Source organism: Engystomops pustulosus, chromosome 1, assembly GCF_040894005.1.
Source record: "Engystomops pustulosus chromosome 1, aEngPut4.maternal, whole genome shotgun sequence".
NCBI lineage: Eukaryota > Metazoa > Chordata > Amphibia > Anura > Leptodactylidae > Engystomops > Engystomops pustulosus.
Window position 1 is genome coordinate 49,952,290 of NC_092411.1, and position 24,353 is coordinate 49,976,642.

The 24,353-nt window shown below is 39.2% G+C and overlaps 1 protein-coding gene across 6 annotated transcripts in view; it reads left to right on the forward strand.

Moving 5' to 3' along the window:
• Nucleotides 1-6,393: 6,393 nt before the first annotated feature.
• The window catches only part of PAM (peptidylglycine alpha-amidating monooxygenase), a 117,549-nt gene continuing 99,589 nt past the window's right edge, over nt 6,394-24,353 (forward strand). For 4 of the 6 annotated variants that reach the window (XM_072140103.1, XM_072140127.1, XM_072140135.1 and 1 more), the window contains exons 1-4: nt 6,394-6,550; nt 9,351-9,802; nt 13,847-13,967; nt 23,157-23,214. In XM_072140103.1, coding sequence (XP_071996204.1) covers nt 9,711-9,802; nt 13,847-13,967; nt 23,157-23,214 — 271 coding nt within the window. In that variant the 5' untranslated portion in view covers nt 6,394-6,550; nt 9,351-9,710. Of the gene's footprint in view, nt 6,551-8,727; nt 8,752-8,794; nt 8,818-9,350; nt 9,803-13,846; nt 13,968-23,156; nt 23,215-24,353 lie in introns of those variants that run through there. The other 2 variants (XM_072140117.1, XM_072140110.1) reach the window with 2 other exon arrangements.

The window sequence follows — 24,353 nt, forward strand, 5'->3', positions numbered from 1 at the left end:
GTTTTTATGTAATGAACATATGTGGCTTTTAAAGTGATCTAATAAAATTATAAGGACCTGTGGATCCTCTGATTTTTGTCTCTTGGGTTTCATACTATTCTGACCCTGTTTGGCCTATCCAAACGTCAGATTACCACTGAGTGCCATGAGCAGGCCTCTCTGAACCTGCCTAGGTCAGCTGTCACTGAAAGGGGATAATTCCATACAACAAAGTCCTGTTCCTTGTCCTGGTGTTAAAAAGTAAGCACCAGGGGACCACAAAAGGACAAATGAGGAGATTCTAAGAATGGTTGTTGTTACATATATTGGCAAGGATTGTCATTTTATACCCTACCTGAGGGTGCTGTGTAATGTGGTAATATCTGGTGGTGACAGTGTCCATTCATTTCCATATACCGGTAAGTATCTGGTCCATAAATAAATGCAACAACTCCACAAACATTCACAATAGAATAATGGATGATTGAAAGAGGTGTCAGATTTCAATCTGATTATAATGGGGTTGTCCCAAGTATACAAGTTATTGCCTAGCTACAGGATCGGGAATAACTAGCCGATCGGTGAGGGTCTGATTGCTGGGACAGCCACCAATCATGATAACCGGACCCTCATGTCTTCAGAGAAAGAGAATCCTGTTCTCACTAATGGGTGGATGGGCAGGATGAGTGTACACTCTGACCCTGCATTCGTTAGGAGCGATCACTGAGCACTGTGCTCGGCTATTTCGATCATTCCCATGGAGTGTCAGAGTAAAAAAAAAAAGTGAAATCGCTTTTCACAATCTGTGTTATTAACTCTGCCTGAATGAGTTAATTAATTGTTCCTTATCTATTTGTTCATATTGTCCAAGTGTCAATAATTTAATTATTTTATAAGAAATAAATAAAATGATAAAGTGATGAATTGTAACTGGGTTTTGAGCTTTTTTGACATTTATCTACTAAGGTCTCATTTTGTAGGTTATTTGAGTGCATATCTAGCTGATAGTTATGGTAATATTCGGATGGATTTTTCTATAGACAGTGGTCTGCTGGAAACAAGTCAAGGCAAATCAGGATTGTGCTGTCCTCCTGGATATTTCACTGACCAAACAGGTTTCCTCAGGAAAGCACAGAAAATGACCTAATTTGTCATATGCTAAATTACCACGTTAAAAGGGAAGATTGCAGGTCTGAATCCTCTGAAAGTCATAAAACTTTCACATGCAATTACAATGAGTAGAGACGACACAAGCATATCATTGTAATTTGTGAGCCAAACACAAGTCTTATTTTAATTACTAAATGATTGCCCAACGTATTCTTCACTGAGAATATCTTTCCCTGTAATGTGCCTTGCACAATTACTTTACTGTTATATCGTCAGTTCATGTTTTACTCCAAAAGAAACAGGAACAAATATCTTGTATTGTTACTGGAAATTACAGACAATTTGCTGGGCTCTCTGGGCTGTGGGTCTGGTTGGTTCATTAACACAGTAATATCCCCTTATGCACTGCTCATTATGAAATACTTACCCAGAGAAAGGATCAGGTAAACATCATGTTCAGAGGCCAGGGCTATGCCGCCAATTTCTGTAGCGCTTCATTTTAACTACTGACCTGCAGATAAATGAACTGAGTTTTATGTAATCTTGGGGTTTCATCTCTGCTTCTGGTTCCATAGGTGGCAGAGCACTTAATCACAGGGCCCCTGTGTCTGACCATCACTAATCAAGTACATCATCAATTCCAGACTAGATAAGAGCCAGGAAAACCATTGGTTGCATTAAGAAAAAGCCACAGTGTGGTTGGGTCTAGAAGAGAATAATTAGCAATCCACACATTTTATGACCGAAATTTCTTATGACCGAAATTTCATGTTAAAATGGTTGTTTATGACCAATAAAATCTTCTTTTAAGTATGAAAAATATATATTGTTAAAGGAACACTCCAATCACAGCTGATTAATTGAATTATACCTTGTGCAGGGCCTGAAGGGAGGAGCAGGACTCTAGATTCTAGCAAGGCTCTAGGAATACAATGAAAATGAGTCCTACTCCTCACAAGAAATTGCGATTATGTCAGTGCTTCTACGCCAAAAAAATTGTCAAAGTAGCAATGATGAATCTCTACCATACAACAAAAACATACTTACAGTATTTACAGGCGGTCCCCTACTTAAGAACACGAGTTACAGACTTACAGACGACCCCTAGTTACAAACGGACCTTTGGATATTGGTAATTTACTGTACTTTAGCTCTAGGCTACAAAAAAACAGCTATAACAGTTATTACACGTGTCTGCAATTAAGCTTTATTGATAATCTTGGTTCTTATGACAATCCAACATTTTTAAAATCCAATTGTTACAGGGACCAAAAAAAATTGTCTGGAGTTAGAATATACAGAGGTTCTGACCACTGTGGTATACACTGTAGCATTCCTCTAATGCTTGAAAAACTGGATTTTCTTTGTATTAAATGCTACAAGAATTGGGTTCCTTTATTATTGGAAAAATTGATATCTTTGGAGAAATTCACCTATATGGCTTTAGCAGACTGCACTACCAAGTGTAGTACATACACAATCCATAAGTAATAAAATTAAGGAAATAACAAGAACTGTCAACAGCTTTTAACCTATATGATAACTGCAGAAACACACAGTTTTTATAGTGATTGGACAGGTGCAGTTACTCATTGGAGACACACAATAGTACATAAAGGCTTATTCTTCAGGCAATGCTCCGTTGGATAAAGTATGTAAATTAGCCAGCCAGTTACATCTGTACTAATGAGCAGGGGTGGATTTATCGATGATGATGATAATGTAATTGACTGGGTGAGTGGGTGGGTGGTTAGGCTGCAACCACTAGGCTGGTTAAGGGAACCAAGGAGAAGTGAGATGTGACCCACATCCTTCCTGCACACAATATTTAAAGAGTAACTGTAATTTTTTTCCACAAATCAATAGCTCATGGAATGTAAAATAACTTTGCATATTATCTTTATTACCTATATGCATCCATTTCTTTGCTATACCCCTCAGATTACCTCAGCGATGCAGTGTCTGCTTCCTCTCCATGGTCTGATAAGCCCTGTGAGCTGTAGTATATACATTAGATGAACAAATCTAGGGTTTCATGGGAGGGGAGTAGCTGCTGTTTCCTGCTCACAGGGGAGGAGGTCATGTGACAGTATATGAAGCAGAGCTGGATGTGTGAATGCAGTTATCTCGTGCACAGAATAGTGAGGTACAAGATCTTGGCTGTTCCCTATCAGTCCCTCCATCCCAGTCTGTAATTCTACAGGACTTTCTCTGTCTTTCTCTGCACCTCATGCTGCTCCCTCCGCACCTTGTAATCCGCACTTTCTGCACTGTGCAAATAAGCTATTTACCCTTATTGCTCACACAGCACAGGCTATACACTGCATGCAACTGTATTACTTATGATTTCTACTACTTATTACATGTCCCCGGCTCCTCCATGTGATGGAAGCTACCAGACGGTCACCATATACATCCTGTATGTGCACTGTGCAGTGTTCAGTGGATTTACTTGTGGGAAATTATATGGCTTTTATGCTAGAGAGAACACAAGGCATCATGGGATCTGGGGCAAGCTAACTGGCCTCAGTCTGAGGGTATAGACAGACAGACATTAGTCTCCGCCCACTTCACCTCTGGTGGGAGAGATTTTTGTCAAACACTTTCAGAACAGAAAATGCCATAACTTTGAAAAATAAAAAAGGTGAGTAGCACAAAGTAGGCATCGTTCTGTTTTTCTCCAAAGGGGGAATCACATACAATAATTTGGTAAAATCACTATAGCTTTACAGTTATGCTTTAAGGGGAGCTGTGTATTAGGTGAGGGGGGCTCATAACTTTCCTTGAAAGGTCCAAGAAAGGTCAAACATATCCCTGGTAATGAGGGTCAAACTGAAGCAGTGTTGGCTCTAGTGAGGGTGGTATGAGCTCATGATTTGCAAATTCAATTCAGCAAGTCACAGTATCTTAAGTCTGGTAAGTTTTAAGAAATATTCAGTTTTCTCTCCATTTTAAATGAATAGCCTCCTCGTTATAGTCCCTCAATATCGGATTGGCGGAGGCTTTATATTAAGGAATTCTGCCAAACATCTTTTCAGATAAGCCTTTCAGATAAGGGTTACAGCCTCTATATTGTTTACATTGATAAATACTGCACAGTGCCATACTTTTCATAGTGGCTGTGCTGGGTACTGTCCTATTTACTTGAATTAGATAACAATGCCCAGCAGAGCACAAAACACTGTACATGATGATGATGAAGCTCCAGTGCTGGCACCAGTGTATCTTATTATCTGATCATATGTCCACTATGAGCTCCACTGACTTGATATTGATGGTCTATCCTAGTTTAGAACCCTGGATTACCCCTTAAAAAACAATAGCATGTGTCTCCCTTCCACCCAATAAGGCCAACTGCATAGAATGTGACTACCATGTTCATTGATAGGAGAGATAGATGACATCTACTCTGCTGGTAAATCATCCAGACCCTAGACACTGACCCTAATGACTAACCGGACAATACTGTGCTACACCAGATGTTTCCTGTTTACAATTATATTCAATATTCTTCACTGCTACTGTACGAGGAACTGCACCAGACCCTGGATGAAAACTTCCATGTTAACAAATATGTACAAAGAATTGCCTCCCTCCTTAAGCCCCTTTAATCAAAAACATTTTATTGTGGTTAATAGATACTGATGCCCCCATTTAAAGGGTCACAAAAGCCGCTAGCACCAAAAATGACATCTTCCCTTTACGGAAACTTTACTGCAGCAGCTTATATTCACTGCTATTGGGAATGTGTAGGACTGGACTCCAAGTGATCAGATACTAGTATTGACCTATCCCAGTTAGGCCTTTAAACCAGAACATTTTTTTGGCAACTTTCTCACTATTCAGATTAGTATTTTGCATCAGTACCGAATGTGGTAACTAAAACCAGGCAAAATATAATGGATTTGCACAGAACAGATCTTCTGTGTAGGACCTACTTCTGTTTAGGCCGCCATCACACTATGCATATTACTTGCTGATTTTCCATGTGGAAATTCATATATCATTCATGATAAATCAGTGTCACTTAGGTCTCTTTTACATTGGCATTGTTTTTTACATCTGTGGTTCAGTGATTTCCAGTGATGCCACACAAAACCATTGTTTTCAATGGGTGTTTTCACGTTGGCTTCTTTTTTCACTGATCCGTTGTCCGTGGAGAAAATGTTTAAACATGTCCCTTTATTTTCACTGATCCAGATGACGGCAAAATAAGTCCATGGGTCTGCAAAGAAAAACTGATGACAGGTCAGTTTTCTTTCACTGATGAGGCTGAGAAACAGGGTCTTATCTTTTCAAACCAATGTTAAACCTGCAGGTTTTCTTTTTGTGGATGCAGAGACAAGACAGAGGAACACAGAGACAGAATGCAACAGATGCACAACTAACGTGCAGCACCAATGCCAATGGGAAGAGTCCTTACTCATAGATCCAGGCACCATACTGTGGTAATCTTCTTATACTTGTTATCTATGGCCTCCTTCCAACTTATTAAATGATGCTAATGAGCAAGAAAGGCAATGAGGGATTACCAGAGCCCCTCTGTGTTGCTGCTTCCCAGGCTGTTACATTCTGAAGGAGCACTGCTATGAGTAATGCAGGAGGAGGACGAGACAGAGAAGCACTGCTGCAATGTAACATTAGCTTGTGAAGGCAGAAAACAGAGGGCTTCTGTAACCCATAGCCTTTTCTGATTCATTAGCATCATTTTAAAAGTTGATTTTTAAAGGAAGGAGGCCATGGATAACAAATATAAGAAGATTACCACAGTCACAGTGCCTGGATCTAGCCAAGTGTCCCAGGTTTACCATGATGGATTTTGATGGTAGATTTCATAACTACACAAGGATGCTAGTATATTACAGTGAATTTTGTGGATTTGTCTTATTGAATATAAATATATATATATATATATATATATATATATATATATATATATATATATATATATGTATTTGATTATTCTGTGATAGAACACAAAAGCTTATCGATCTGCAAATAAAAAAATTGGACATTATTGCAGAGTTCATACATTTTCATAGGTGCATGGGAAATTAATTTGTAATTTGAGTCCTTTTCCTTAAAACAGATACTTTGATATTCCATTCAAATGTCTGCAGTGTATCCTTATCTACATTTGATCTATGTTTACAGTAAAATGCATACGTATATCATGTGAATAGAATCTTATACAGGAGGCACAGCGCTCTATAACATTAGCACTAGCTCTCCCTCCACGCTCCCCTCTCCCTTCCTTCATCTTTTGCACGTTCTTAAATAAAGTTCGCCGCACTTTGAATAATTTCTTTTCTTCTCGCAAGCGCTTCTGGGAGTTGTAGTTTTCCCTGCTCGTGCTGCTTCCTTGTCTAAATGCACGTAGACCCGCAGCGAAGAGAAGAAAATCAGGTCAAGCGTGAGGAGCCGCGGGGTGTGGGTGCGGGGAGGCTGCACACGGGCACAGGTGAGCCGGGTATGGGGTGCCCCCTTCGGGGGTGCTGGGGGGCAGTTGCGAGTTCATGTTCCTTAAATTGTAAAAGTTGTGTTGATGAGCGGCAGCTCCCCCTGGCAGTGCCAGGCTGTCCCCACACTGGCATCAGCTGCATGGCAGGAGGGCATTACTGGGCACTTAGTCTCCCGCTTGCTGACTTATTCACTGGAGGAGGGTGTGATTTCAGGTCCTATTGACTTAGAGAAATTGGCATGACACTGGGTTTGTGTTGGCATCTTGTTCCTTAAACAAACCCATTGTGATGACTCTAGTGATCACCTGCCAGAGGTGCCATGCACAGTCCCTGACGGGCGCATTCAATTTACCTGTTCATCCGTAAAAAAATATAGAATGTGAAAAAAACCTCATGACGAAAGCAGATCGTGCCAACTTGTGGGTGAAATTTGGGCACAAATTCTACAATGGTAATGGAAACAAAAATGGATTTGATCATTTGGATGCATTTTACATTTCTTAATTTGGGCAACAAGTGTCCATGGCTTGTTACCTGTCTATATATCCCCATATTAATTTGGTGGTGGACTGCCCTACCAGTCTGTAGACCACAATGGTTGTCACCTTAAATTTAGCTAATGAGCTCTTGACTTTTATACCTAGATTGTGCTTGATATGCTCAATATTACAGATTTTGGCAATTTGGCACTTTTTATTTTTGTCCTACATTGTGTAGACCCCATGGGGTAATGGTGACTCTATGCCCTATGACGTGTTCTTGTTTTGTCGTTAAGCCCTAATGTCTCTAGCCCTAATGTCTTGTAAGCCCTAATATCTCTAGGGCTTACAAGACTACCTGCACAGGAATGTGCCCAAAAACTGACATTTCCTTCCATTTTTCACAACAGATTTGCCATTTGTCTTGGTGGATCTGACTAGGACATGCTCTATATTTTGACAGATCGGTGACGCAGTCTGTTTAAATATCGGTTATGAGTAATGAGTCATTAAAAGTTATTGGATTTAGTGCAGCGTGTGTTCCACTCTTAAAACATGTTGGGGGGATTTACTAATTGTGGCGCAAGCACGTCTGTCAGCATCGGAGATCAGTCTCCGCAAAGCACAGCCCGATGTGTTTAAGTGGGGCAGGGCTGTTAGTAATTAATGGGTAGACGGAACTGATCAGTCGGGCGCCATAAAAATGCCGACATCAATGAGATGTGTGCCAAAATCTTACATGGACTGCATCTTAATTTTGTTCTCTGAACAATTTTTTCCTGGTCTATCGTGCGCCAAAAATTGCACCTAAAAATGCAGACAAAATACACATAAATGTGGAGGATAATGTGGAAACATTAGGCCACGCCCACTTGCGCCTTTCTGGCGCAAACTCATTATAAATGATCCGCAACAGTTCAGCACCAAAAAAAAACATTTAAATTCTGGCATTTTTTGGCGCAGATGCGATAATACATGTGCCCCGTTGTGTGAATTTAGGGTACCAGAAAGAGCCATTGTTGGATGTGTAGCTGTAAGCCCTATTGGTTAAAAGGAACCTCCCAGCATATTTGAGCAGCAGACAGTGTTATGAATTGTCCCCTGTTATCATACATTTGTGTATGTTAGTAGCAGCAGGACTGTGGAAAATGCATTTAGATTCCAGAATTAGAGAACTCTGGAGCACTAAATCCAACCAGAAGCTGCCAAGTGGCCCATAGCGGAGTGGAGAGATTGTGCTTGGATGAAAAATAATTGTGCATGGACCAAATTTTTATTTCTTGCTATTCACAGTTGTGGTTTCAGCTACCTCTTGTCCACAATGTGACATCGCACACTTAATGTGTGGCAGAACGGCGCAGAAACCCCTTTTTTGTGATAGGAAACACAGCACAAAATTTCTGTATAGCCGCAACCAGTATCATCCAACCACAAACAGGTACCGCCTTTAATAAGGATGAAGATGATACTTGACATGTCAAACTAAGGATAGGAAGACTAAATATCTGTTTTATATTTTACCTATGAGATGGATTTCCCCTTTAAGGAGTATGTGTGTACGATTGCTTCCTCTTGTAGTCACAACACTGGTGACTTTTCTATCTGGAAGTGCTCCATACTGTGAATCTGTGGAGTGTGGCGAGTGCTTGGTATGCTTCGTCTGCTGCTCCCTCATCCTTTGGTCATGTCACAGGTCCCCCTAACGTCATCACCAAATAAAGGTGGGAGTTTCTGTGTCTGTCTGCAGGTCCTCCCCTTCCCCATTTCCAGTTAGTATAGGAGCAGGGGTGAGTGCTTTGTGTAACACCATCAGTGTCATCTCTTATTAATTCTCCCATCATGTTGTATCCAATGTTCTTGTTATCATGTTTCATCCAATAATCAATATTGTTCCTTTCTCTTGTTATTAGTCAATATTTATATTGTATTATATGTATTTGTATAAACAAACTGATAGTGGCTGCTTGTCCTTTGATAACATATACTGAGATTGCAAGTTCCTGGGGTCAGTCTTGCTCTTTGTTTTTTGTGTCCCTGCACTGCCTCAGAGTTTATCTATCTATATTAGACATGTAACTTGCTCATAGTTTTAGACAATGTAACTGTACAAATCTGGGGATGTTGCAGTAGTGTGAGACAGCTCTGTCATTGTGTGCAGCCACGACTGTGTGAGTGGAGAGAGACAGCAGCATGTAGTTTGTTAATGGGGTTGGGCTTAGGGTTCTCAAAGAGCAAATGTATTGAGAAACGTCAGCTGGGATTTGCTGAGGACTAATGGTGTAATATGTTAGTCATCCATTATGTTCCCCTCTATTTGCAGCCTCTCAATGAAGACTGATGCTGGTGTTTGCGTGATGTCACTCCAAGGGCTCTGCAATTGTGGGTGATCAGCAGAGCAGCAGGGTGCAAGCCCCTGGAGGAGACTGGCGTTCAACTTCTACTCCGTCACATTGTCCTCACTTCATGAAGAGTTAGAACTAACCGGACTCTAATGACTATCTCTGGATAATCAAAGACAAGATTATTGTCTACCAGCAGCTGGAGGAGACGGATGAGCTGTTATCTGCTCTTGGACACCTGAAGGGCTATCACTAATGGAATAAAGGGATTTTTAATTGCCAGGATTATAACACTGCCTTTAATTTCCTCCTTTAATAGGAGCTGGAGCAGCAGGGTGGACATGGCCAGCATTATTAGCAGTTTCATTATACTATTTCTAATATTACAAGACAGCTGTTATTGTTTCAGAAGCCCCCTCTCAGTATTTAAAAGGTAAGTGACACATTGGATTCCTTGTCCTCTATTATATCCTTAGATACTAACTACCCATTTGCATTTTTTTGCTATTTTATTTGAATATTATTCATATTGTTATATTCTAGTTGTTTGTATCCTCACCTGTGACAGGTATTTGCCTTCTCTCAAACTCCACTCAGAGCCAAATCATTTCGGTCTGATACTTCCAGTCCCCTGTCGTACCTATAAAACAGTATCTGTGTGTGATTGGTCATTTTTCCCTTTTTATTTGGAAAGAAAAAAATTAACCATGAGCTTACTAACGGAGGATTTTGGCAAACACCTCCCCACATGTAAGCTTCCTGTGAGTGTAACATGACGGAAGTAGGATATTTTTGTTTTAAACTTTTAGTGTTACTCTTTAATCTGTGTATATGGTCTCCTTATCATAAGGGCTAAAGTTCATTTCCCCAGCCACACTAAAGTGGTTTGTTGTCTCCCTGCACTAAGCCCCCGATAGATATATAATATATATATGAGTGTCCTATTATCCGGTGGACTGGTCTTGTGTGTTTGTGTTATTACATTGCCCTTTATAATGTAAATATTTGATGTAGAATTTTATGTAGATGTGGTGTAGACATGTCAGCCATCCTCCTACATTGTACTGTATGTGTCTCCATTCCATCTGCGTCTACAATAATTTCCTCTTAGCTTCTTTAAAAATCCCTGAAATGCCACTTTGCCAGCGTATGTCGTTTTGATAATCAACCCTTAATATAAAATTTTGTCATCTGATACCAAGAAAATTGTATTTAAATCCAAGCCTCCATTTCACTGGGAGATTCTAAATGCATCTATCTCCATAATCACAGCATTAAATATTTATGTGTGCATATATAATTCACCACAGTGCCCAGAATATTTCTCTCCATATGCTACCACCTCTTCCCATTGTAAATGTTCTCCACCTTCCATTACTCATCCTCGGCTGGGCTACAGACGCTCGTCTCTCTACTCAAGTCATAAAAGAATAAATTTGCAAAAATATTTTATGTTCCTGCCGTATTAGCAGCACTGTATGTCAACAAAGCTGGGAAAAGTTTCTATTTGTAGCCGATACAGACAGAAAACTTCCATATGTATCTGTGGCTATATATATGTGTGTGTGTTTACTGATGCCGTAGCCTATGTTCTATCATAATTAACCAGACGGACCCCGCTGAGAGAAAGCAGTATATTATGGCTTCTCTGCTTTTCCCCTACTATTAATTCTATTCGATCGACTATTACTTTCACAACATGGTGATTACACAGTAGAATGGAACAGATGTCACACTTCAGTTATGTTTTTTGGGATGGTTTTTCCCCTCTCCAGCGGACCATATACTTTCAGCTGTTTGCCGAATGCTCATTTAGCTGAGAGTTATTCCAAATGAGCTCCTCAAAGACATGCATGCTCAATTTGGCTGAGCATACATGTGTTTTCAGTAGAGAGAGTGGAATGACTGACACTTCTGGTAGTGTCTCAAAGGATTAAGCATGTTGATGTTCTTCTTCCCGATCCTTTCTTCTTTCAACATATATTCAACAAGTTATATATATATATATGTGTGTGTGTGTGTGTGTGTGTAGGATATATATATGTGTGTGTGTAGGATATATATATATGTGTGTGTGTAGGATATATAAAATCTCTTTATAGAGAATCGGTCATCGGTTTTGACAATAGAAAGCTTTACAGAGTGTTAGGTAGCAGACCTGGATAATCTAACTATTGTGTTGTTTGTAGCAGCAGGGCTGTGAAAATGCAGTTATATTTTGAGCACTCTTATACACTGGTGTTATGAGATCTCTTTACTATGCTGCTACCCCCCCCCCCCCTTGCTATAGCAGGATTCTCCTTGCTCTATTCTAATTGTACATGATGACTGCTGCAGCCAATCACAGGCCTTAGTGCTGACCTCTTCACAAACAGCCCAGCACTTTCTAACCTCATTCAGAATATTGTGAATTTTGGCGCTTATGCTTGGTAAAATGCCATGATATAGTATGTAAAACATACATCTAGTCTTTTGTATTAGTACAAACTCTCTACACATATGTCATATGTATCCATAGGGCCAAAGACCATTTTGGCTTCCTTCAATTTGGTAAATGACAATATTTGGACCACTTTAGTGTTCTATAAAAGTGCTGTACAGTTGGTTATTTGGTAACATGGGTACCTATAGATGACATATGTCCCTATATAGTTCTGTAGAGGTGTAAGAGGAGATTTAAATAGTTTGGATGTACAATATGACTTCATTTTTCATTCCCTGCTACTTTGTAGCTGTGGACAAGAAGTTATAGACTAGAATAGTCACTTTGTTGTCTTACAGTTTTGTTAAAAAGGATGTGTTATAGTAAATATGAAGAAATATTACATTACAGGTAAAGTACACATGAGAAATCTTAGCTTGGATGATTGCTGAGTGTTCACTGCTGCAAAATAGGGTGTGGAGGAGCTGCGCCAAAAATGGCTAAGACATCCAAAAGTTTCTTACTGGCATCTAATATCTTGTGGTGTTTTCTGTAGTTGTTGGCTCACAAGATTTTCTCCACCCCTGCCTGATGTAAAACGGGAAGTTTCATTACTGTTAGCCATGGGTTGTATTTGAATTTCCCAAAGAGATGCACCTGTTTTTTTTTCCACTTTTTGGATTTATCTAATTATATATATATTGAACACTGTCAGTGAAGTGGTAACACATATCGGCTTAAAGACATTAGTATCTTTCAAAGAATAGGATGATTTGACGCCTAGGGACATTGCCAATTTCCGTGAGCCAGTGTTTTCCTCTGATTACACAGCAGTATGAGGGGTTGGTTTTGTAAGATCAGTTGCGTTTTTTCAGGTCTCTGGCAACAGGGAGAAAATTCAGACATTTTTATTTTCTTCATTTTATTATATACATTTGTTTTATTTTTCGGATTGTTATTGTTCCAATACCAATTTTTAGAAAGTTATTTTTAGTATATGTTAAATTTTTATTGACTTTAAAAAAAAAAAAAAAAAAATTGTTCCATCGTGCAAGCGAGGTCAGAAGGGCTGATATAAATCTTATCGGAGATAATTTTCTACAGTTATCTGTAGTTATCTGTTGTCCCCTCTTCAACATTCTAAACCGCTCAGTTTTTCTGTAATCAATGCTGATGATGTCTTGGTCTTCCAAGATAGACTTCTCACATTCTGTCTTGTTCCAGGTGCTTTATTTACATAAGTAATATCCAGTACGGGCTCATTCATGCAGCTGTGGTCAGTCTGTGAATCGTGGACCATGCAGTGGCTGGTTTCCCGGACTGGCCACAGTGTAGAGGACAGGACTTCGGGCATCATAGTGATAAATTAAAGGAGTCCCTTTTTCCCCACAAAACAGCAGCGCTGACATGATGCTTAAGAGTTACATCCCTGGCACTGGGGTTGGTCTGTGAATCCTGAACTGTACAGTGGCTAGATGGCACAGACCAACCACGGCTGGGTGCCCTGCGTCTGTAAAATATATAGCAGACAGAGTTCATTAATATCAGTCCAATATCTATTATTATTATTTATTATTATTAACATTTAGCCTGTCTACTCCCTTTAAATGTACCTAATATTCTGTGAAGATAAATTATTGGTCAATATATGGGATCGGCGGCTGGCTCATTAGTAGTTTATATACTCTTTTTGTAAGTCTTAGGCCATGTTCACATCTGCGTGTACAGAGGTTTCCTTTATAGAAATGCGTAACAAAATTTGGAAGGATAATGTTCCGCCTCCATCCTTCAGAGAGGTACATGTATGTAAAGGTAACTTCCATCATGGTTCCATTATTTTTTGCTAAAAAAAAATTATGCAAACTGCTGTGCTATTTTCCTATTTTCCTGCTATTAATGACTGATATCTACCACTGCATAAAAGCAGTGACATGCCATGTACGTTTTTATTCTTGTACATTCTTATAATACATGTATTTTGCAGCTGTAGATTAAAGGGCTATTGAAATTGATAGCAGCACAAAATAACATAGTTCTGATGTTTTTTCCCCTAAGGTATCAGGAATCACCCAGCACCCTTTCTAATGGATGCTCAGGACCAACAAGGCCTGTTATGTCACCAGACTCGTCAGACTTTACGCTGGATGTACGAATGCCAGGGGTAACGCCAACAGAGGTGAGTAGCCTATATTATACATACGTAAACTGGAGATATGTTGTGAGGCTTTTAATCCCTAAAGCTGTCCTCTTGTTATTGATGTGACAGTTCAACAGCAGCTGGCAGGTTGCACTGTATGGACCCTTGGGCAATGTACTTCCTGTTTCCATTCCTATCCTTTTGGAAGCTCCTTCCTCTTGATCTTTCAGCTGTTGAGCACAATATATTATGTATAAAGCTATTGTTACACCCCCTATTGCACCATAAAATGCATTGAGGTCACTAAAATAAATTCATAATGTGGTACGTTATATAAACAGAATACGTTATAGCAAAGGGTGGGAAACAACAAAAAGAAACGGAACAATCCAGAACTCCAAATCTTATAATGTCATCCTTGATTTCAGTGTAATAAAAATTACATGCTGTAATATCTCCTGTCAAAAGGAGACACTGCTTTACATCCTTACTCATGGTGTGCATTTGTTTAGGAATCCAAACACCATATATGCGCGTGACGTGGTGTCCCATCTGTAGGCTGCATGTTCTAGAGCAAGCCAATTGTATAGAGTCTTATCTAGAGACACCATGTTATAGAGCAGAAAACATCTTGGTATAATGCCACTTACTTATTCATATGCCTGCTCTTTCTATGCTCAGGAGACTGGTCTCTGTTTTATAAAGAGATAGCTGAGACCACTTGTTTGGGTTCACTTTAAGACATAAACTTGACGATCCTTTAAATAAAGTTTGAAAACACCAAAAAAAAAGTTTAGCTCCTCCCTTACACATATTAATGTGGCTACAGTTTGATCCTTGTTGGTCTGTGGTGACAATACCCCAGTTGTGGCCCAATGTAGAGAGTAACTTGGATTTTGTGGGACAGTGAATGAGAGCGGTAGGGAGGTAGATGTAGGACAGCAAGAAGCACAGGGAGCTACTTAGAAAAAGTATAAAATAATTATGGAACTAAATATTGTACTGATGCAGCTTGAAATTTCCCTTTTATTGTAGGGTTTGTAACCCTTGTGTCCCATAAGAGAGGTTTATTTCTTTGAATATTCTGTATAATAAACCTTTCTACACCTATAAAGGCTGCACAGGCTGACGGGGAAGAGGTCTGCTGTTGTCATGCTGCAGTAGGTGATGACTCATTGTTGCAGATGGAAGTTTTTTTTTTCTATTGAGGAAATAAAAGGGATCCCATTAGTGAGGGAAGAGGGAGAGGAAACTGGAGGCTCATTTGTTTCCCTGTAGACCTTCAACCACGGCACAATAAAATGTATGCAGGGCATTAGGAGTCTGCACGCAGTAGCTTCTTTAATTGGGCCCCACAATCTTTTCATGCTACACCAGGCGTGGGATGTCTTGTGGAATGATTAAGTGGCATCGTAATTCTCCCAGATATCTTAAATACAGCCTGATTGAAACTTATTTTTCATGTTGACGGGGAATATTTTAGCCTGACTTTGTGTGCATCTGTGCTGCTCTTGGGTTTGCTATACATATTTTTTTTCAATAGGATATTTATAGGACTGCTATATTATGTGTCTGTAACAGAATAGGTTTATTCTTTTTCATAGTGAAGATTGAAATGTTCTAGTTTCATTTGTTGGATGCTACGCCATACCTTGACTTGGCTCCAGTAAATGTTCCCTCAAAGAGTTACTAAATCTTTGAAGCATTATTTTATTTTCATTTATTATTTCAATCATAGGGACAATAAAACAAACATTTAAATAGGATGACACCAGATATTTTAAATAGGTTATAAGTGAAATTTGTAGGACAACCCATGTACAGGATATAATAATTGTCTGATTCTGATGTGAACAACAATGGGAACCTCAGCAATCCCAAGATTGACCTTCTATGTGGTCAACGTGTAAATGAGAAGGTGGTGCACATTTGTAATTGCTGGGGGTTCAAGTAGTCAGACCCAATTGATCAAATGTTTTCCCCAAGACTAAATTGGTTTAAATGTGTCAATGCTGCTTAAATGGGTTTCGCAGGGGAAGATTGGGTGAATCGTAAGACATCCAGAACATTTCCACCGTTTTCCTTGCATGGTCTCGATAAGAAAGGTCTGCTCTACAGTGAGTTGGAATTGTGCTGGATCTACCAGGAAGTGGCATATCTTGGGTCATCAGTTCAGGGGGAGAAAAATAAAGTCCAGAATGTGTTAAAAATAAGAAATAAGCAGTACTCTCCTTACCCAGCTCCCATCACTTGCATTCAGACTTTTCTGGTATAGCACCCGCTGCTTTCTACTTCCTGTCCCGTTCTCATTACACAGAAAATGGGTGGAAATGCCACCTCAGCCAGTAAATGTCTGTAGTGTTGATTGCCTCAACCACTGAAATCTTTAATATTTTGGGTCAGAGCAGATCTGTACTACGGGCCAAGTAAGATTTTGTGGACTTGCCTAAGTCTCCACTATTAGCTACTTTTGACTTTCTACTTTTACCTTCCAATTATGAATACTTATTCTCTTGAGGTTTGCCTTCCAAGTGTAGGGGTGGGGTGAGAAGTATCTTGTTGTACATGGACCATATATTCCAGGATTGTAGCTTCATAGCTTCACCAAGTGCTCCTGGCTCCCATTTCAGACAGCTAGGAAACGGATAGGGAAGGGAAGCCAGAAAATGGAAGGGACAATAATAACCGGGGTCCCTCTTCCTTTACACCACTAACAGCTGACCAGGTTAGAACATCATAATGTCCCTAAGGGGAGGTTTCACATCCTTATACCTGAAGGCGGGAGAAGTAAAGATGAACTCCTCCATATTCTATCCTCTGAGTGGCTGCTTTAGTATACTTTTTAGAATATTGCATGATCAAAACTCCTGACCTATTTATTCCTCTTTTAATAATCGGTCTCCAATATTGAAGTCCCTCATAAGATACTCCAAACACAGTACGAAAACAGTGCAAAATTTACACATCGACATCACAACAGTAACATCTGATTCAGTCCTACTATGGTTTTCCACCATTCCATTTCAAAAGTTGAATTACAACTTTGTAATATGAGTAGGGTCCAGTAGCCCCCAATCCCAGGATCGTGTCTTTTCCCCCCACATAAAGACCCTATTCATGGAAATATTATGTTATAATGTGGGGGGGGGGCATATGCAGATTTTGCATTGAGGCTCAGCAGCTTTAAGTTATGGTTGAAATCCATTGGTCAAATCTGCACCAATCATTGATATGCAGTAGAAAATCCACAGCCCATCCAGTCACCTTGGGGGAGATTTATCAGAAGTGTCTGATGTAAAACTGTTCTAGTTGCTCATGGAAACTAATCATAGCTCAGCTGTAATTTTATTAACAGCTCTTGGAAAATGAAAGCTGAGCTCTGAATGGTGACCATGGACAACTGGAATAGTTCAGCTTTCAGATACTTCTGAGAAATCTCCCCAATGATGTATTTAGCATGTGAATTGCTATTGGCCAGCAAACCCATAGCGGCCACCACATGGCTATTATGACCCCTGGTCTAACCCTGTGTCCCTCTTCAAAATTTGCAGATTGAGTAAAGACAACCATGTAATAAAATCCTACTCTTGATAAACTTGAGAAATATAACCTTCAATAAGAAGATTTCTTACTGACCAGAAATCCCCTTATGATTGTGTGAATATGAATGTATATTTTCATGCCATGTGATCCCTTTGTTATTTGCACGAGTATTTCCTTTTCTGTTATTTGATAGATGTTTGTTCTGGTAAAAGTTTATAGTCACGCTAAAAATATGATCTCGTTACTATTTACATTTGTTATTTCCTTTCCCTTTGTGTAAGAGTTTCTTGTATAGCGAGAGAACCATCAACTAATCTATGGCACAATATTTATAGCTGCTGCTTCGGTACTTCAACAGGATCGGGAAGTGTCCATGGTTGATATGTATATGTATAAATAAAGAATTATTATTATTATTATTATTATTATTATTATTATTATTATGCTTGTTAAACAATTTACATAATGGGGTTTTATGGGTTCTTTTGGCAAGGTTATAAACCAGTGGGGATCCATCGCTCATTACTTCCACTGATCAGTTGACTGATGCAAATAATAGAGCATGAAGCCCAGCTCTGTTTTTGTGTAGTGGCCATGCTGTGTTACTGCACCTCCTCTCTCATTCACTCCATTCCCCTGATGTACGGTAACGCTTTTAGAAGGCAGCAGATTTCATTTTACAATGCTAAATCTGGTGCAGTATAAGACTGTCTAGTCATACTGTGCATCTCCTACTAGTTGGCTTCATTTATGGCATGAAAACCGCACCAAAATTTACTTGCATTCAAATAATTTTGGGTGGACCTACTTTTCCCCCAAAGCCACCTTTCCTTTTTATTGTGTCTTTTTTTCTTGGCTCCATCATCTTAAAACCTTAAAGGAAATCTATCACTTGCATAGTAGCCATTGAAACTAAATATATAGGCAGTCCCCGGGTTACGTACAAGATATGTTCAGTACGTTTGTTCTTAAGTTGAATTTGTATGTAAGTCGGAACTGTATACTTTATAATAGTATCCCCAGTCAAAATTATTTTAGTCTCTGTGACAATTGGATATTAAAAATGTTGGGTTGTCTTTAGAACCAGCATTAGCAATAAAGCTTAATATCATACACCTTTGTTAATTGTTATAGCTGATCATTGTAGCCTAAGGCTAAAGAACTGTAAATTACCAAGATCCAGATGTGCGATGTGTAACTAGGGGTCGTCTGTACTAACTTGTTGGGGTCTTCATGTAGATTCCGACACTTATCTTCATTAGTCTTGAAATTCCGGTATTCCTGAATATAAATACTTTTTAAAAGATGTTACTTAGCCTTGGGCCCTGTGTACGTCCCACTGCTCTTGGCTAATAATTATATATGCCTCTATCATGAATTCACAATGGAGGCATGCAAAATTATTAACTGAGGCTAATAAACATATTTTAAAGCCTTCTTTTTTTTCCCCCAGGAATTCCGTGCTCTTAAAGACTAGTAAAGATATGTGTCAGGACATGGTAGAAGACGCAGATGGGCAAGTGTATTTAGTTTAAAGGAAATCTACCGTCAAAATCAAGCATGGATAAACCAGGGACACTTACTCGTAGATCCAGGCACCGTGACTGTGGTTATCTTTTTATATTCGTTATCCATTGCCTCCTTCCTGCTAAAATCAACTTTTAAAATTATGCTAAATAGCCTGAGGGGCTCTGGTGGGTGTTTCCACAGGCTCATTAGCATCATTGTAAAAGTTGATTTTAGAGGTAAGGAGGCCACAGAATATAAGAAGATTACCACAGTCCCTGGATCTATGAGTAAGTGTCCCTGGTTTATCATGCTGTCCCTGGTTTACAAAATGGTAGATTTCCTTTAAATAAATTTGCCAATTAGCATTTAGGATGTGTAAATTAAGACAATTCTGTCGTAAACAGATTGAATCCACTCTATTTCAGTATTGCGGTCCTTAGTCATACTGATCCTAGCCCTAGCTAAACCAGAAGTGATCGGGCACACAGGACTGCAGGAGCCAGTCACTGACCTTGGTCACATATACAAGACCAATGAGGTAATTGGATCCATGCAGCAGGATCACTGTATGGGGCAAATGCTGTTCTGGGTTACATCATTCTTCAGCCATTGTTTGTTGGTTTTGAGTGTATTGTAGTTTGTTAGTGTTCCCATATCCAATCTATTTTTAGAAATGTTCAGGCTGATAACTAAGACATTTTAGGAGCTGTTCCTAGACATGAGCACTTCAATAACAGGTCCTTATCATATTGGCTCCTGGTGAGAAAAGCAATGAATGGGAATTGGTTCCCAGCTTGTGAGATATGTGTTTCGCTTGACTGCCAGAATAACAGATCTGGATTACGTTAAAGACAGCAGATAAAGTTTATTGTTTGAGAGCAATTTCCAGTTCACTTAGGAACTCTCATTAATGACTGTATAGCAAGAAAATCTGCTGTGTGGGTCTCTCCTTTATAATTATATACTGGTATATTATAAATATATGAACGTGTGTATGAGGGGAGTGATCTCGCTAGTTATGGGTCTGATGAAAAGCTCTTTAAAGTAGTCCATTTATACTTCTATTGCTCTTAAAATCACTATTCTGGGTATTCTTCTGTTATTCATCCAAGAAATTAATACATTGGCAGAAAGAAAGTCCTCAAATTTTAATCCCCTAGTGATGTTTACAGAGTGAAGATAATAACCCCTTAGTTTTCAGTTTTTCTTGATTTTCTTAATGTTTTTAGTCCTATCACTCAGTAATGGTCAGTGTAAAATTCAGCAATGTGGGCAAGCAGTTCACGATCCCTCTGTGCTACCAGATGCTGTGTGCTGACAATGTGCTTAGATTATAAGGGGACAAGGTTTATATACACTTTAATTTACCTTCTGAAGATTCTACTACCGTAGTATCACTAGTATTCTATTAGTATCTACTAGACACATAGAGAGAGATGAGACAGATCACAGTCATGAGATGGATATAAGACACAATGACACACAGCTGTGCTGCCTCAAGTATATTTAGGCCACATAAATAATAAAATGCTGGTTAAACTCCAAAGCCATTTTATAAAAATACATCATTTTATTAGATATGCATTAAAATTCATAGATGAAAGATGATCCAGAGATAAAAACACAACAAAAGTGCTGGGAAGCCAACTCATAAGCATAAATATACATAAAAATACCGTATATACCCGAGTATAAAAATTGTGCTGAAAAAGCCAAACATGACTTAACACTGTACTCGCCTTTCCGACGTCCATGTAGGTCCTCTTCTTGCTTCCGATGCTCCAGTGCCTCTTTAGGTCCGTCAGGTTCTTTGACTCCTCTTCGGGTTCCCTCGTGATGTTGGTGGCTCACAAACAGTGACATCGGCAAGCAGCCAGCTGTGCGCGAGGACCTGAAGAGGACCTGAAAAAGTTATAGATTTTTGAAGGTGTGGAGTTAAAAATGGAAACGTAAAAACTAAAAATGCCCAGTCATTAAGGGGTTCATGTAAAGTCTGTGCTTCAGATGTAACATCTCAGTGGCAATAGACCATGGAAAAGAGACAGCGGTGATATTGGTATAGTAATCATACTAAATGGTTATCATACTATATGTTAATAGTTTTTGGGCCAACCATTCATTTTTAAGATCAGTTTGAATTGGTTGGATATTTGTCTCGTTGTCGGGTGTCATATCTGTTAGTAGTTTAGGTATGGTTGGGGACCTCCCTTCAGTGGTCACTGTGCTGATGGCCACATAATATATAGCACTATAGCATTTTTTTCTTGGTATATTCAGTTTTACTAAAGAGAAGTTGAGCTTCTGGCTTTTTGCTCACTCAGTATCATTTATTATGTATTTGTAAAATGTATTTTTCAAAATTCTGCTGAAATCCAACTAATTCAACAATTTCTGCAGAAGTTATAAAGGGAATGACCTGTGGGCAGTAGAAGTTGTGTTTTCTTCCAAGGCTAAGTAATCCTATAGTCCCGGGAAGACAGATGATTCTTCAGCCATGTGATGTTCTATGATGTCTGATATACATCCAACTTCTCCATTGATTTCCTGCTGGGTTTGTGTTTTCTCTATGATAAATGATTGGCATTTGAAAGGTCACAGAACCCACAGCTATGTTATTTCTTTAATGTTATTTGCAGGGCAAGATTTCTTCTTTCCTTTGCTTTTTTAAGTCATGTGTTTGTTTTTTTATATTTTTTATATATCATATTTTGCTAGCTTGTTTTCCAGCTGGTCATGTGTAATATTACTTGAATCATTATAGAGTTTTTCATTTCTTAAAAAGAAACTTGTCACAAAATGTTATCCCATTAAACTACCAGCCCCCTCATAATGTCCTTTCTAGTATTCCCTCTTTTATATGAAATCTCACCCGCTTATACTGTAAAAAACAAATCTCCAAAATCACATGAAAATGAACATGAGTTATATTTGCTGTAGATTTATCAAGTTTAGAGGCTGCACTGTGGCGAATCAGACACCAATATAAGGATGTAAAAATGCCCTTCGAGGGGACCTTCATGTTTTTTTACTAATAAACCTATCGTCCGTTCCCTATAGCACTTTACTAACTTTCTGTTTTTAATCTAAAAAATTAATAGTTCCTATCACCAAAAAATGAAGCTTGTAAGCCTACCTGGCACTCTGCCAGAAGGAGCAGCGAGTCACAAGGGCATGTGTTACCCATGTGAAGCATTATGTCTCTAAGCTAAATTCTTCCAGCATGTCCCTCATCCCCTCTTCCCTTCGACTGAAGCCATCATCTGTTTTTCTCTGCACTGCCGAAGTGAGCGGGTATGAGAGACAAGCTGGCAAACATGAGCTGATACACACAGACTTGCACAAAGCTACGCCTTCTTGCAAAACGTCTGAAAAGTGTCTAAAACTCAGAATTCTGAGATAAATCTGCCTCCGTAGCATATATTTGTGCATACATTGTAGCTTCTAGGGGCAGATTGAGCACTCTCCTAGTAAATAAACTGGATCCTATGTATACAGTGTGTTACTTCAGCAAGTGTTACGCTGCTGTAGTAACTAAGTAGTTTGGTCATATCCACACACTATAGCTGACAGATTCCCTTTAGTGACAGTCTACCATTGAAATCATTATTGCCATTGTGATCATTCAGAACATAAATCTTTGCTGAAGTGGTTATGGCTATCACTATAACTGTGGCCACCATCATTATCCTATTGTTTTATTATAATGCATAAAGAAGAAACCTGAAACGACAGGAATAATGTAGAAATATATATATTTACACATTATGTATATTATATAAATCCATGTGATTTTAATAGGTCATCTGTACTGTGTCTGGTGAAGTTTGAAAACCTTGTCCCATTCTCCTAGAGACTCTCTAGTTTGGGGAGACTTCCTACTTCTATCTGTTGGGACATATTGGTAGGTTTTGTTGCCATGAGACAACCCCTTCTATATATACATGAGCTGAGGCGCTTGGTAGTACCTCAGATAATCCTTTCTAACTACTCGAGCGCCCTCCGATTATGATATTTTGATTTTCTGTATCCGTCATGTGATGAGGTTGTAAATTCTGCGCTCCGCTGTCTGTATTGTAAATGAAAGTGTCACTCTCTAATGATTTTGGTTGTGTTGTAAATGCGTACAATCCAAACGAATGTTTCCTTGTTTCTAAGAGCAATCAATTTGTTTTTCAGTCTGACACCTATCTCTGCAAGTCTTACCCACTGCCGCTTAAGGATGAAGCCTATGTAGGTATGTATCGCATGGAGAGAAGCCTTCATCATTTCTTTGCATTATTCAAGTGTTTTTCTTCTGAAATTATAAGCTTAATCGTCTGTCACAGAGACCTAAACTGACATTTATCTTATGTAACGCAGTAACAAAGCAGAAAAAAGCTACTTAAAGTCGAGATAACAAACTGTGTCTTGGGGGCTGTGTGAGTAATTGAAGCTGAGGAGTTGCGTTCCGATGCCTGTGGCAAGCGTTACCACGCAGCGCCATTTGTAAGATATCGGCTTCCTGTCACTGGCTCGCTGCTTACTTCTGTGCCATAATATGGACTTTTTATTTACCTAAAGTGTATAATATGTTTTGGGATCAATGTGCCAGGTCAGTTAATGATGTATGCTCAAGCTCTACTACAGAGTCTAAAGCGTACCTCTAAACATTTCCGAAATCCATAGTCTGGTGTCTCTGAGCTGTGTTACTTGTACAGGCAGTCCGCAGGTTACGTATAAAACAGGTTCTTTTGGTTTGTACTTAAGTTGAATTTGTATGCAAGTCGAAACTGGTCTAATTTTTGATTGTAAGTCCAGCAAATAAAAAAACTATTTTTTATTTTTTTTTTAAATGAGACAATTGGATTTTTAAAATTTTTGCTTTCATGGGAACAAGTATAATCAATAAAACCTCATTACAGACACCTTACAGCTGGTCATTGCAGCCTGGGACTAAAGTAAGGCAAACGGAGAGCTTCACCAGAGGTCACAATGGGGAGAGTGGTCAGTCTGTAACCAGGGGTTTTCTGTAAATTGGGTGTCCTTAAGTCTGGGAATGCCTGTATTTTCTTCTCTGCAGTCTGAGTCTTGGAATCTGCAATCCACCTCTACATGGTGGGTGAGGAGACCTAGCTGCTGTGACTCACTGCTCCCTCTACTTAGAGTTTCTGTATAATCTGACAGCTCAGGAGTTTATGTCCTCCCTACTAGACTAAATTACTAAACTTTAACAGGATAAGTATAATAACTTAATAGCGTCACCCAGATTATACTTGCCCTATTAAAGTTTCTTGGGTGCTGCTGGGAGCCGCAGGTCATGTGACCCCCAGACAGCAGGACTCTGGACTTCCTGTGCGGATGTCCACACTTCTCCAAGCATTGATATGGTATTGG